At 38.9% G+C, this 14,393-nt stretch overlaps 1 protein-coding gene across 7 annotated transcripts in view; it reads right to left on the reverse strand.

Annotated features, from left to right (window-relative positions):
* GRIP1 (glutamate receptor interacting protein 1) overlaps positions 1–14,393 on the reverse strand; it is a 188,371-nt gene that overhangs the window by 2,184 nt on the left and 171,794 nt on the right. For all 7 annotated transcript variants that reach the window (XM_053465590.1, XM_053465594.1, XM_053465593.1 and 4 more), the window contains 12 exons: positions 12,657–12,843; positions 10,615–10,760; positions 10,412–10,492; positions 9,401–9,470; positions 7,477–7,622; positions 6,547–6,691; positions 4,450–4,589; positions 3,759–3,944; positions 2,405–2,561; positions 1,351–1,462; positions 540–773; positions 9–155 (listed from right to left, as the gene is read on the reverse strand). In XM_053465590.1, the coding sequence (XP_053321565.1) occupies positions 9–155; positions 540–773; positions 1,351–1,462; positions 2,405–2,561; positions 3,759–3,944; positions 4,450–4,589; positions 6,547–6,691; positions 7,477–7,622; positions 9,401–9,470; positions 10,412–10,492; positions 10,615–10,760; positions 12,657–12,843 (1,751 nt within the window). The remainder of the gene's footprint in view (positions 1–8; positions 156–539; positions 774–1,350; positions 1,463–2,404; positions 2,562–3,758; positions 3,945–4,449; positions 4,590–6,546; positions 6,692–7,476; positions 7,623–9,400; positions 9,471–10,411; positions 10,493–10,614; positions 10,761–12,656; positions 12,844–14,393) is intronic.

Genomic DNA, 14,393 nt, shown 5'->3' on the forward strand with positions numbered 1-14,393 from the left:
TCTTTTACCTGCAAAAGCCGGTCATATGGCTTTAGGCCAGCTATATCTCCAGGCCCATTTGGACGAATATTCTTTACGTATACACCTTTTTCCAGTAAACCATCAGCAACGCTAAAACCAAAGTCCTCACGATCAGAGTCCTTAAATAAGGAGACCTGTTTTGGAGACAGTACTAATGTTAGCTACATTTAACTTTAGACATTATTTTTCAAGTTCTTTGAAAGACCTACCTTTTTTGTTTTATATTTTTAATTTTGAGATATTGAAGCCATAACACTCCTTCCCACATACCAAAGCATGGTGGCTCAGTGCAAAAAGCTGCGAGTGCTGGAGTGCCTGCTGATGCTGACTTGGACCGTCTAGCTGATTAATGTCAGGAGAAAGCTGGTGACTAAGAACTTGCAGGACACTCATTGCGCAATAACAGAAGCACCCAATGGCACTCCTTTAACCTCCAGTTGGTGAATGAATTGATACAGGGGTGTGTGTGATGGCGAGTAGGGAGAATGATATCCACTACATTGACCAGGGATTCTCACCTTGTGTAACTCCACAGGAGTAGGTGACATAATTTCTTTCATTTCTTGTTTAATTTTTCTCATGGCCACAGATTTCCTTCCAACGTCAGACGGTAAAGTGTTGCTGCGGGCATTCTGGCTGTAATGCTGCCTGACAGAGTTTTTTTCTTGGAAGCTTCCTTGTCTCCCCAGCTGTCCACGTGGCTGTGCGTTGTCGTGATTTAGGCTCAGCGTGCTGCCTGACATGATTGTTGCCTTCAGAGTAAGTAGAAAAAACATTGTCACTCTTTGACCTACATTACACATTGGTAGTATCACACTGGGATGATGGAAGATACAGAATGTTGTCAGCGCTTTCTTCTTCTTATTTATTGTTTTATATAGCGCCATCAAATTCCGTAGCGCTGTACCGTCTTTGGAAGTTGGATACATTTTGTCTTCTTGTGTCTGATAACACTATACATTTTCTATAGTGTTTAAACAGCTTGCCAGGGACATTTCCTGCTACTTTAAAGTACTCCATGTTGGACCAATACAGCTATCTATTCATTATTACAAGAAGATGGTTTCACATATGTTATTATTTACACCCACATATCACAAACCAGTGCAAGGTGCAGTTTAAAAGTCAGAATTATAAATGCAGAACCATGCTAAGTTTTACACACACACACAAGAAGACATGCCCACACATGATATACCAGGAGGATCATGTTTCTGATATATGCGTGTGTATCTGGACTCTCCTGGAAGAAATAATAAAAAGGGTTGTTGAAAGGATGAACAAGGAAACGCGAGCGGTCCCACGGTCTGCTCAGTGAGCGTGCAGTACCTCTAACTCTCTCAGGATCCCCGACTGGCCACATGTTTCTAAATCCTCCAGTGCCTGGGACCAGAAGTTTTCCTCTTGATCAGGTTCTGGTTCTCCTTGTCCTACGGTGTAACTGAGGGGGAGAGGAAAAAAAAATGTGACTGCTAGAAACACATAATGACGAACTACTCACCTGCTTCAGGGTAATTTCTAATAGTACAGAATAGATTGTGACTCTGTATGCACAGGGATGTGTGCAGCACAGAGTAACAGAATATGATGCAAATGACTTTTATTCACATTGCCAAAATTTGAGCAATTTTAATTGATGCTGGGAGGTATAGATTTTCTTCTAAATGGAGTGCGCTTTGTCAGGTACCACTGAAAATTCTAATATACAGGTGCGGAAACAGAGTAATTTGCAATAACCAAGGGCTTTTTGCATTTTTTTGGAAAACAGGTGGTGTGAAGTTGACACCACGTTGCTCAGGGCTAGGGAATTGCTGTACTTACACAATATAGCCTGTGTGTCAAACTGCTAATTCTGTGATTGTGCCGGAACACAAATACATATCTTTATGTCCCTCTACAACATAATCTACACCTCTGGGACTAGTCTGAGTCTTTGGCCATGGCCCAATGTACTGTGTTCCTTAAGCAGGCTGTTACAATTCAAGTAAAAATGTGGATTTGCTCCATTATTTCAGGATTCATTGGAGGAATGGGGCATGTGCCTCCAAGTCATCAATAAAACCTCTTTAATTTGGTATCCATGATGCATTTCACATTATTTCTGAATTACAGTGGCAGTTTGCTTCGTACCAACAAGTACTTGTCACATAGACAATATTTAGTGACACCACAAGTAGGTCTAGCACCATTACCTAGCAGTCAACATACAGTATACTCCATCTATGTTACGTGGGCAATGTTCTGGTGCTACAACATGTCCCACATCTGCCCCTTTTTCCTGTGAGGGGTTCCTGATTTTGAAAACGTATTTGCCAGCAGTCAACAGAACAGTGGAGCGGCCAGGGCCGTTGGTGTATATTTCCTATACGTGACAGCTACTTACCTACTAGTTGTAGGTCTATCCCATTCGTCATCACTAAGTCCCGTATCCTGATAATGGTTAGTTTGTGACCTGCTTAGTGGAGATAAGCTGCCTTTCTGCTTCGGGTTTCTCCATTCAAACGCGTTGAAGCTGAATCCAGAAGCCTGGAAGTTACCCCCTGAAGAAAATCACAGAAGTTCACTACAGAACACTGCAAACTGTCCCTTTAAGTTTTAAGCTGATGATTGTTGTTCCTGCCTTTGTAAGGGACACAAAAATGATCAGATAATACTTGTTTTGCCACTTTATGCCAAATATCTCAGCTCCCATTGGGTAAAATTGTAAACTAAACAATTACTGATTTGACAAAATTTAAAAAGATATAATCTATAACAGGTTTTGATTAACTTAGTTACACTAAAGATGAAGGTGTGAAGGTGAAATTTCCCCCGCGGGGAGGCAGTTACATTAACATTTCAGGTTTTGATCCACGTCGTATCAATGAACCATAAACACATCCTTCACCTGACATCTACTTTTACGATGTCAGGTAATCTGTTTCAAAAGCAGCGCTGAAGGTAAATCAGTCATAAGAGCAGACAACATGACTATTAAAGGTCAAAAGTAAGTTCAAATCTGCCATCTCAATCTTTAATGAATGACGAGCCAATGCATCCTGTGACACACTGAGATAGTAAGTGATTAGTGTAAACTAACACACAATACTTCAGGAAATATGAGTTATACCAGGAACTACTGGCACAGCGTCGGTACATTCTAGTTATCGACAGTACATATCCATATATGTCCGAGACACAGTATCTTTGCCCTTGAATGCTTCGAGATCAATGGTAGACAGGCTGATTCTGCGTTAGCAGAATTTTAATGTCTACATCAGAGTGGCACATAGGGGTCAAAAGGCATTTCACTGGGCACAGTGGCATATAGAGGGTTAACAGGCATTTCATGGGGCACAGTGGTATTTAGAGGGTTAAAAAGCATATCATGGGGCACAGTGGCATATAGGGGGATTTTTCTCAATCATAGCTTTTATTTAAAAAAAAATAAAAAAATAGTTTACATGAATTTACTGGTAAAACTTTTTTCCTATAGGGTCGTCTTATATTGAGGCTTTTTCTTAAATTATTATTTTTTTTTTTTCTTAAATTTTCCTAAATTAATATTCAGATTTTGGGGGGTCGTCTTATAATCGAGCAAATGCGGTATATGGGCAACTGTCTTGGGTAGGCCTGGATCGCCTGCTTATCATACAACTAGGAAAACATCAGGAAAGCATGTTTCAAGCATACGTTTGACCAGCACAATGACATTTAAACTAAAATTCAAAAAAGTGAACAACTTCACAGATATTTACCTTGACTTCCAAAAGTGGTGTCAACAGCGGATCCATCCCAGGACTCCACCGCACTGTCCACACTAGGAACTGTGGTGGAGTACACATCAGATAGGTTGCTGGACTTCTGTGTAACCGGTGTCTCGTCATCCACATCACACATCTCACTTATCCTGCTGGATGGTGTAAATGGCTTGGGACTTGTTTCTAAAGGGAATAACACGTTTAAAAAAACATGCTGTCATATAGAAATACTTCTTTTGCTGTATTATAAACCGTGGGCTACAAATGATGGGCTGGTTATAGCCCAAGAGATGAAATGCCTGATCTTGTAGTATTTGCTAACTCATCTGTTATTGCAGGGTAAACCCGCTATGGGACATACAATTGCACTGAACATTCCCCAAAGTTTCTAAGAACATCTCTGCAACCTGGGAGTAGTTTTAATAACCTAGGAGAGAGTTGTTTAGGGATTAACGTAAAGGGACATTCCAGCCATCATGCATATAATGGCTGCGTGGTCCCTTTGATTTTCCAATATATTCCCAAACCCGTTAGTCATGGCTGTTGAAGCATATAACCCAGAATCTAAAGAGTCAACGTGAATGTGTCCATTTAATGATATTTCTGCTCAAAGAATTGCATGATTTTATGGATGGTTTTCTGCAAACAGACATTACCAAAGAACCCCCCGTCCTATTGCTCAGCTTACCATCGGTTTGTTTTTTTATTTTTAAAGTGACTGTCTCTCCTGCCATCTGTAGCAAATGAATGGCTTCACTCAAAGGCTTCCCTTTCAAACTGTTGCTGTTGATAGCCAGAATTCGGTCTCCTATGTGTATTGCGCCAGTTCTGCAACAAAGCATATACATTTCATTATATCTCTTTTTACGCAGCAAGAGAGTATAGTGTGTGTATGTGCTTAGTCTTCTTCATAGTTTGATCTTGTCCCATGTGGGACAACAAAGCTCAGTTTACTTATTGGTATTCACACAAAAAAGACAAACATAAGAAGAAAAAAATGGATTGATGTGGTATGAATCAACATTCTAATTCATTTAATAACAATATCCCAACAGGAATAACGGGTTTAACTCCACATATTGCAATTGAAACCACAGTCAAGAAAATGTTTAGAAGTGTAATAACACTCAATATAAAGGCTAGTAATGCTTGGAGCGCCGCTACACTGCGCTGACGGCTTCTGGTAATTTTAATATTAAATCCCTCGATGAAATCATTGCCAGTAGGTGGGCATGTAATGAGCTTCTCGTACTTTGGCTCTGTGACCCCTTCAACAAAGACGTGTCTAGGATGCATAATACGAGAAACCCACCAAGGATATTTCTAAGCCGCATCAAAGTTATTTTATCTGTGTACGCAGACGGACACGTAAAGCGATGTCCTGAATGGACTGACTGACTGGAATTATCGTGGGATCTGCTTATAATAACGGCAAATCGACAACCGTCCGTGTTACTTAATAATGCATTCTATTCAAAGCAGGCTTTTCATAGTTCTTATTTGGCAATCGCAGGTGGCTTGGGTATCAATAATGGGGAGATGATGTTGTAAGAAATGGCGATTAGGCCCTGTCTTGCTGCACACATTGCCCGCATCCACTTTTGAGTGCTTCACCCCTGCGAACACACATAAATCTTTCAAAATAACGATGGAAATTGTATCTAAATAATATATATCTTCCAACTGCTCAGTAAACAGTACATTTGGTAGGATTTTGCTGTGACACACACGTTGCAAAGTTATGGTCTATAGCAATGTTTATTTCAACTTTGGCCATCACCCGAGATGGCGGGATGCCACACTAACATAAAATAGCCATCTGAGCAGACTGCGTATGTACACAAGACTCTCGTCCATCTGTTGGTCAATGACTGCCTTAAAAATCAAGTGTGCGCTACGCGCAGTAAGTGTGAGTGCGTGTAAGGATATGTATTCTTTAGATAAAGGTGATACTTTGTGTTGTGTTTCAAAAGCATATACAATTCTTCATCTTTTTTATATAGTCCTAAAAATGAAATGACAAAATAAATATGATATAAATGTATTTTGAAAGATACAGTTTCTGCGTCAATGTGCCATTAAAGTTATGGTGATGGTTCCTTACACTTTCAAGCACCGCATGAGATTCAAGATGGCTTCTCCTTTGAGAAGGGCAAATATGGCAGAATAGTTAGAATGTGATGACGTGACATTTCTGTGTTTGAAAGAATGGCTAAATGAGTAGAAGCTGTCCCTCCATTTTGAATAGCAGTGACTAATTAAAAATAACTACCTAGGCATAGACATTCAAGTATCTAAACCAGTGGATTCCTAATCCAGGCCTCAATGGCCACAAACAAATATTTCTTTAAAATCGAGTGTTGGAAACCACTGCTCCAAGTCAAAGAAACTACAGACTGTCTTCACCACGAAGGCTACAGAGGAAACAAATGGGCTTATGTATAAAAAGTGATGCAAAGAAGTTTAAGATTATAAGTAAGACTAATACAATAAACATGGACGAGCCATTACTAGGTTTACTTGCGTTAAGCAATATGCTTGGTACCAGCCATTACTCTACACTCGGGTAGCCTTTTTGTTTATATTGTCCTAGAGTTCGGTGCTAATGTTTTTTTAGTGAAGTAATAAACCTAATAAAGTTGATTTACATTTAAAATACAGATTTTTTTTCTTATATGCAGTTGCCAAGATAATGTCCTCTTGAATACGGTATGAGTTTCAGTACTGTGTATGGTTTCAGTAAGCAGCCATAGCAAATGCCCATACTATGCATGGCACAACATACCTTTCTGCTAGCCCTCCCTTTGTAAGACTGGAGATTATTATGGGATCAAATGGTTCTTCAGTTCCTGAAATAGTTATTCCTAATGGGCCTCCATATCTCTTCAGTTCAACGGTGTAAATAATGGCTCCAGTGCTCTCTTGTTCATCTGTAAGTGACAAAATGGTTATTATTGGTCTTGCATCTCAATCTTACAGCTGAGATAATTTCCAATTAATTATACACACTTAGGAGATTAATAGTCTTGCATCTTCATTAGTCAACATATTCGCACTGTGTAGGATGGCAGAAATACAAATTTACTGAGGTCATTCTTATTTTCCACATGGGAGAATCTGGCACGTATCGCTTATCTGGGAAGGTATCAAACATCTAGTCTTGAACGCTGTAGACGGTTGCTTAATTCAGCTGTTGCCACGGTTCAGATATGTAGTATTTTAATAAAACTAAGATAATCACTTATACTATAAACATCTCATATGTCCTCTCTTTAAATGAAAAAGAAATAAAATTGTGCCTGTGTTTATTTGGACAGATTACAATTAATAGCAGTGTTATTGATTATACTGTTAGGAAATTCTAATTATCTCAGACTGTAGTCTTTACTCCTGCTAATGTTGTGTCATGAGGTGATAAAGCATTAGTAGACGGGTGATTGAAAATTAGACCATGGTAGCAAACAGAAAGGGTCAGACAGGTATAAAACAAAGGCAAATAAGGCAAAATATCATTGGGATCTGGTGGAACCGCTTTCCAAATACAGGCCTGTTGGCCAGATGCTGCCAAACAATGGTATTTTATTTTTTTTTGGTGTGTGAGAACACCATAGGCTTTATTATATGAAAATGCTGTCATGAGACGGTACAGTCCATGACATGATGAGACATATTTAGTGACATGAATGTACCAGCACAGGTTCTGTTGCGTACTCACCCGAGTTATCTTCATCTTTTCGGATCTTGAGCTTTACAAGGTCTTCACATTGTTGTAATATCTGAACAGCATCTTCCATAGAGCAGTTGTCTAGCCGGATGTTATCTATAGCAAGTAGTTTATCCCCAAGTTCCAATGTACCAGTGCTGGAAACAAAACGTAAACTATAATCACCACTTGATGTCCTCTGCAGCTGGCAAGTCACGGGCAGTATCATGGCTAAAGCAACATTAATAGTATTATTATCTACTCATTTTTATAGCACCATCATATTCTCCAGAGCTGTACAATGAGCTTTTCACAAACTGAGGTTTTTAGTAGTCAGGATTATCTAATTTTGTTCCAGGACATAAAGGATGAATGCTCTACACGGACCATGTGGGTGTTCACTTGGCGATTGTAGTAAAACAAAGTTACAAGTCACATTTCAGAAATGTTAAAATTCATGATTCATGATTTAAAATCTGTGTTAAGTAGAACAGACTCGGAGCTAATTTGGGAATGGTAATTAATACTAGTACATAATGAAAAAACTGCAACATTAGTTACGTGAATACAAGGAGCACATCTGATTGGGTTTTTTCAGCTTTTTCAGAACCACACATGCTGAAGTTAGTCCTAATCCGTCTAGACATAATGTCCAGCTATTTTATTCTCCTGCTATAGCACCCTTAGTAAATATGAGCAAAGAAGGCCGTGGAAAATTGTTCACGCCCTTCTTTGCTCATATTTGCTAAATACAGTAAATATAGCCCTTTGATCTTTTCTTCCAAAAATACTCATGAATATCAAACAATTGCAAACACAACACAGGTTTAACCAACGAAAAAATAAAACTGTGAAATATATGTGTGGTATAAATATTCATCACAATGAGTAAGACCAAGGAATATAGCTGTTGTTGAGCTTCACTAAATGGGAAGTGGGTATAAGAAAATAGCAAAACAACTGGAAATGTTATGAATCAACCTGGAAGAGGATGTGGGTCTATATTGTCTTAACACACTGCAAAGAGGATGGTTCAAGTGGCCAAAAATATCCGCACCTGCAGAAGTTAGTTGCGTCTCGGGGTCAGAAAGTCTCCAAAACTGCAATCTGACGTCACCTACATCATCACATGTCGTCTTCAGTTTGCCAGACACTGGAACTTCAAATGGGATTGGATTCTCTGGTCAGATGAAACCAGAATGGAGCTTTTTGGCAATAAATACCAGAGATGGGTTTGGCGCACACAGAGAGGTAGCCATATGGCAAAGTATCTCATGCCCACGATTAAATATGGTGGTGGCTCTTTAATGTTTTGGGGATTTTTTGTTAGGATACATCGCATCATATCAACAGACATAAAATGAACACTGCACTGCCTCTGCCAAAAAGCTTAAAATTGGCCGTGGATGGATCTTCCAGCAGGGCAATGATCCCAAACATACATCACAATCAACACAAAAAATGCTTTAGTGACCACAAAATCAAGGTCATACCATGGCCATCCCAGTCCCCTGACTTAAACCCCATAGAAAACCTGTGGGGTGAACTGAAGAGGAGAGCCCGCTAGTGCCAAACATGAAATTTGAAGGATCTGGAGAGATTCTGTAATATTCTGTATGGAGGAATGGTCTCAGATCCCTTGCCATGTATTCTCCAACCTCATCAGGCATTATAGGAGTAGACTCTGAGCTTTTATCTTGAAAAAGGGAGGCTTCACAAAGTATTAACTAAAATGGAGCCAATAATTTGCGCCACACATATATTTTACAATGTATTTGTTTTGGATAAACCTGTGTTGTGTTTGCAATTGTTTGATATCCATAATAAAGACAATTTTTCACAGAATTCTTTACATATTTACCAAGGGTCCCAATATTAGTGGACGGCACTGTATAATTTATAGCATGTACAAGGCTGGAAGGTCAGAGTTACTCACCGGTGTGCAACGCTTCCTTTCTTTATATCAGAGATAATCAAGGCATCGCCAGGCTTCCGACTGGAAGGAGCTGTGAATCAGACACACATGAGCCATGTTATCTATAGTTTTCCATTTTGGAAAAGTAAACACATTCTTCATATAATGCCAATTGACATAATGGTAATGATATAGAATTCCATTTTATTACAGAATACATCTCTTAACTAATTAAATGCTTCATTGGAACACGTTCATATAAAATAAAGCCAACACAAAAATTAATTACAACCTCTTCCAAAAAAACATAGTACATGTAGTTGCTTTTTCGCCACTCTGTCTATTCAAAGCTGCAATTGCTACTGGCAATTTGTACGTCCCGAATTATTGTTGCCGTCCATTCTTAACCCTCTGAGTGCTATAGGACAAGGAGTCCTTGTAAGTGTACTATAAGTGTAGCCACTGTATACAATATCACTACTATCAATGAACAGTGTTATCTAGACTTTGGTAGAATTTGATATATTAGTGTGCAAAGTAGTAATAAAAAGTTAAATAACACTTTAAATACAATTCAGGGCATTTTTTCTTTAAAGCAGCAAACATTAAATCAAACATTGCTAGCCATGGTACACGCAGGTGTGTATTCATGCCCAGAATGCTACAGTGTGTTATGTTGGCTTGACAAAAATTTGGTAACATATACAGGCAGGAAACATGGGTATCTTCAGCAGAGATGGCATATAAATGCAGGGATGAGACTGGGAGGACTGCCCTCTAAAGCAGAAAAAATACTACAATTTGCCTTCCTCAAGGTCAGTGAACATTCCGAAACCTGCATGGTTTGCAAATTTCAAAAATGGCATGCAAACTGGACCATGGAGAAGCAATGTGTGGCTCCTCCTAAAGGTAGCTGCAGCTAAAGAACACATTAAGTAGCTACAAAGTACTCACAAAGCATTCTTCGTTGGTGGGGCTGCATACTGGCATTGAAGCGCCCCTTTAAAAGTTAAGTACTAATGAACAACTTACAGCTTATGGTTATGCCAAGTTCCACATTGTGTTTTTTTGGTAGTTTGACATGGAACGTTCCGCTGCTGGGTATCACAGACTCTGGAAAAACAACATACAATACTTTGTATTATATCAAAGTGTAACTGTTAGCACATACAAGGTCCATGTCATACTATTTCACATCACCACGGAATCTCACTTATTTCAACATGTCCACTTACCTGCAACATCAAACTCAATTTCCAGGGTGACTTTTCCTGCAATGGTCGAATCTCGTAAAAGCTGATTGGCTTCTTCAAAAGTGCTATCCTCAGTCTGAACACCATTTATTGCTATCACTCTGTCTCCAACTTGGAGAATTCCACATCTGGGTTGATTAAAGAAAGAAAAAATAACATGGTCAAACCAGGCATGGCTTTTAAACCTTAATCCCTTAAGAACAATGGGCGGTCCCAAAACCTATTGAAAACAATGCATTAAGGGGTTAATGGTGGGTGGTTTCAAACGATTCCTCTGCCCCTGCTACCTCTAAACTTGCCCCTTTCTTCTTGTGGTCTCTTACAGCTGAACCCCCTTCCCACACACACAATCTTTTCTCACCTTTGTACTGTCTCACAACTCTCAAACATTCCTTTCTATCATCCAGCCTTGTACCCAACAGTTTTGCCATACCTATAATCCCTTCTCCTCCCAAAAGACCTCAAACCAACAAAAACCTTTAAGACCTTAACCACCTAATTACCAACTAATTACCAACAATACCCAACTAATTTTACCTTGTCTTCCCATCATCTCTGCCCCTTATATATTGCATTCTAGAAGTAAATTCTCAAGATCTCCATATCACCCTTTCTACAATCAAACCTAAGGACTAACTTATTTATTCCGACATAGAATTTTTGGAATCATTGCAAAGCACCTTAATTCAGAATGCAAAAAAACACTGTGTAATTCTGAGAAGCCAGTGAAATGGCCCAAAGACGTGATTAATAATTCAAAGCTAGTATTTTCTTAGGAAGTGATCAGAGTTCATATAGTGCTGAATGATGAAGCTTTCCCCCGGCACAAAAAAAGTATTATAGCTCTCCATGTGCCTTTCAATGCTTGTTCTCTTTTGTAATTAATATAGCCTCCAGCCCCCTGATAGTAAAGCCTGCATGACAGAGCCTCTGGAATTTGTTAATCTTCCCATACCAGATCAAGAACATGATATTTTATTGTCAGGACAGAAATTTGATTATGCACTGCATGCAGGGGGAATAATTCTGCATAATTTACTAGAAAAACCTAAAAAAAAAAAAGTATGACAAAAATAGCTCTTGTACATTTTTCTGTCCAGAAACAAAATGGTCATTTTGTTGGGGCACACAATGAAAAGTCTTAGAAAGAAAAAAAACCAAAAAAAAAATATATAAAAGGGTCCAATTACCAGGAAAATCAATTGGCTTGTACCTAATAAAGGCAAATCAGACATAACTGACTTCAGTCACTAGACACATTAATACCTGCCATCAAGTCACATCTGTTTAATGTATTAGCTTGTAAAGCATACTGCCACTCCAACAAGTTAATTACTATCAAAACTTGTATGCCATATTTCACTCAATGTTATTTAGCGTTATGGACAATTACGTTAGAAAGAATAATTTCTCTGTCTTGCTTAGTATAAGAAGTTGTGTTAATATAAGAAGTCGGTGTGCATTGTGCAGTTGTACAAGCTGTATGTGTGGGAAGAAAGATATAACCGAGTATTACATATCTAAAATATGACATATGAGGGCACTCAAAGCATAACATCAAATTCAGAAATCTTTTTTTCTTCAATTTGCATAATAGGCTGCATACGTGGCTTTCATTTTCCACGATGTTAAATGTTGTTCATTTGTGCTGCACGCTACTTATTATAAAGAATGAAAGCGATATAAATTCAACAAGGAACACTCTGACTTTGTGCGTGGATAATTTAGAATTTCAAATATATTTTCCCTCAAGGACTTTATATTAATGTCTGTAGCGCAGATTCAACAAGTACATTGTGAATCAATAAACAATTGTTAATATTTATTCTGAACAATGTAATTTGTAAATCTATCAATGGATATGAAATATAAAAGCATAACATAATGGATATAGTTTTTCTATTTTTTCCCCATGCAAATTAATTGCACAGGTTCAGTCTTAGTTCCTGCTACTCTATGTGCTCAAAGATATTATAAAACATCGGTGCTGCACCTAATTGGGTTAGAAATGAGTACTTGCTCACCTTTCAGCTGGACTGTCAATGTCGATATAGGAAATCAAAGGTGGAGAAGACAGAGTCTCTGTGGCAAACACGCTGCCCTGGAGCTGTATCCCAAACCCCACTATAGGGTCAGCAGTCAGAACAACTTCCGTGCTCTCCGTGTGGACAACCTGTCCTGCTAATCCCACGGTGCTAGAGGCTAATGACACTGAAAGACAGAGGAAGGATAAGATATCTTAATATTCCAGTATTGCACGTCACACAAGCAAACACTGTGAATTTCCCAAGAATCACATTACCGATTTATACTTCATACATTATACTGGTGTTGGAGTTTCCTTTTAGGTTCAGTATAGAATAATACGCAGTTACCATATACACGGTGGTAGTTACTGTATGTATCAATCAGAGCCACACTGACAGCCTCTCCCCTTTCCTTCAATCAGGGGAGAGGGTGCCCCCTGAGGTGCTGCCCTTTTGTAGGAGTGGGCCAGGAGGCCTGGTTCACTGAGAAACAGATGAAGAAATAAGACATGGAGATAAGCAGATGAAGAAAGACAGACAGACAAACAAAAGGAGGAAAAAGATGAAGGTGAGTTGCAGGAAAGGATACGCTTTTATTATATACACTGTGGTAGTTACTGCATGTATCTATCGGTGCAACACTGACAGCCTCTCCCCTTTCCTTCAATTGGGGGAGAGGGTGCGCCCTGAGGTGCTGCCCTTTTGTAAGAGTGGGCCGGGAGGCCTGGTTCACTGAGAAACAGATGAAGAAAGAAGACATTGGGAGAAGTGGATGAAGAAAGAAGACAGAAACAAGAGGTGGAAAAAGATGAAGCTGAGCTGCAGGAAAGGAGACAGGGACATGGAAGCGGTCAGCGGAGAAGCTAAGGAGAGAACGTGGGAGAGAGCGTGAGAGTTAGCATGAGAGGGTGCTTGAGAAAAAATAATTTAGTGTGAGAGTGGAAATGCTAACGAAAATTTAGAGCTCTCTGCTTTGTTTTTTGTTTGTTTAGTTGGGGGTCCCTCCTTATTTTTGGACATTTGTGCAAAGTGATGAAATTGGAAAATTTTGTTTAAATTAAAATTCGTACAAAGCCAAATGCATATAGCTGCTATATTTCACCAAGAAATATCAGAGATGGTAAATACAGCAAGACAAGCTTTTCAATGACAGCACCTCATAGTCACCTCAAAGTCGGTGACTGCCCTAAAGGAACCAAAAAACAGACTACTGCAACTTGATGTGACATAGATTCCATATGTATGTACAAACGTTTGTCTTGTTGTTGTGTATTTTAATTGATGATGTCTCCAGTCAATAATCCGGCAACACATCCTTTTAGATATGATTCTGTGTTTTAATCAAAACAGTTTCTCGGTCTATGATTGCCGTGTCACTTAGATCATGGTAAAGCACTGACCTATGGCAGTCTATACTTGTAATGGGAAGTCAATAAAAATCTCTCTGAGAAGGTTCAAAGGAAATTGGCTGAAATTGTGTTTTCTCTCTACTTTCAGCACAGGTAGAAATAAAAACATTTATCAGAGATTTATAATAGGTTACCTCTGTCATATCATTTTGCGGGATATAAAAATAATGCATAACATGTTTTCACTAAAATCATTAAATTTATGGTAAAAAAGCAAATATAAAGAGCCATTTAGCAAGGAAATCACTCATAATTGAGGCCTACATCACATTATAGTGTGCCAGTCATTTCCTCAATCCAGGTAAATTAGGCACTTGACTGCTAA

The sequence above is a fragment of the Spea bombifrons genome, chromosome 4 (genome assembly GCF_027358695.1).
Source record: "Spea bombifrons isolate aSpeBom1 chromosome 4, aSpeBom1.2.pri, whole genome shotgun sequence".
Classification (NCBI taxonomy): Eukaryota; Metazoa; Chordata; class Amphibia; order Anura; family Pelobatidae; genus Spea; species Spea bombifrons.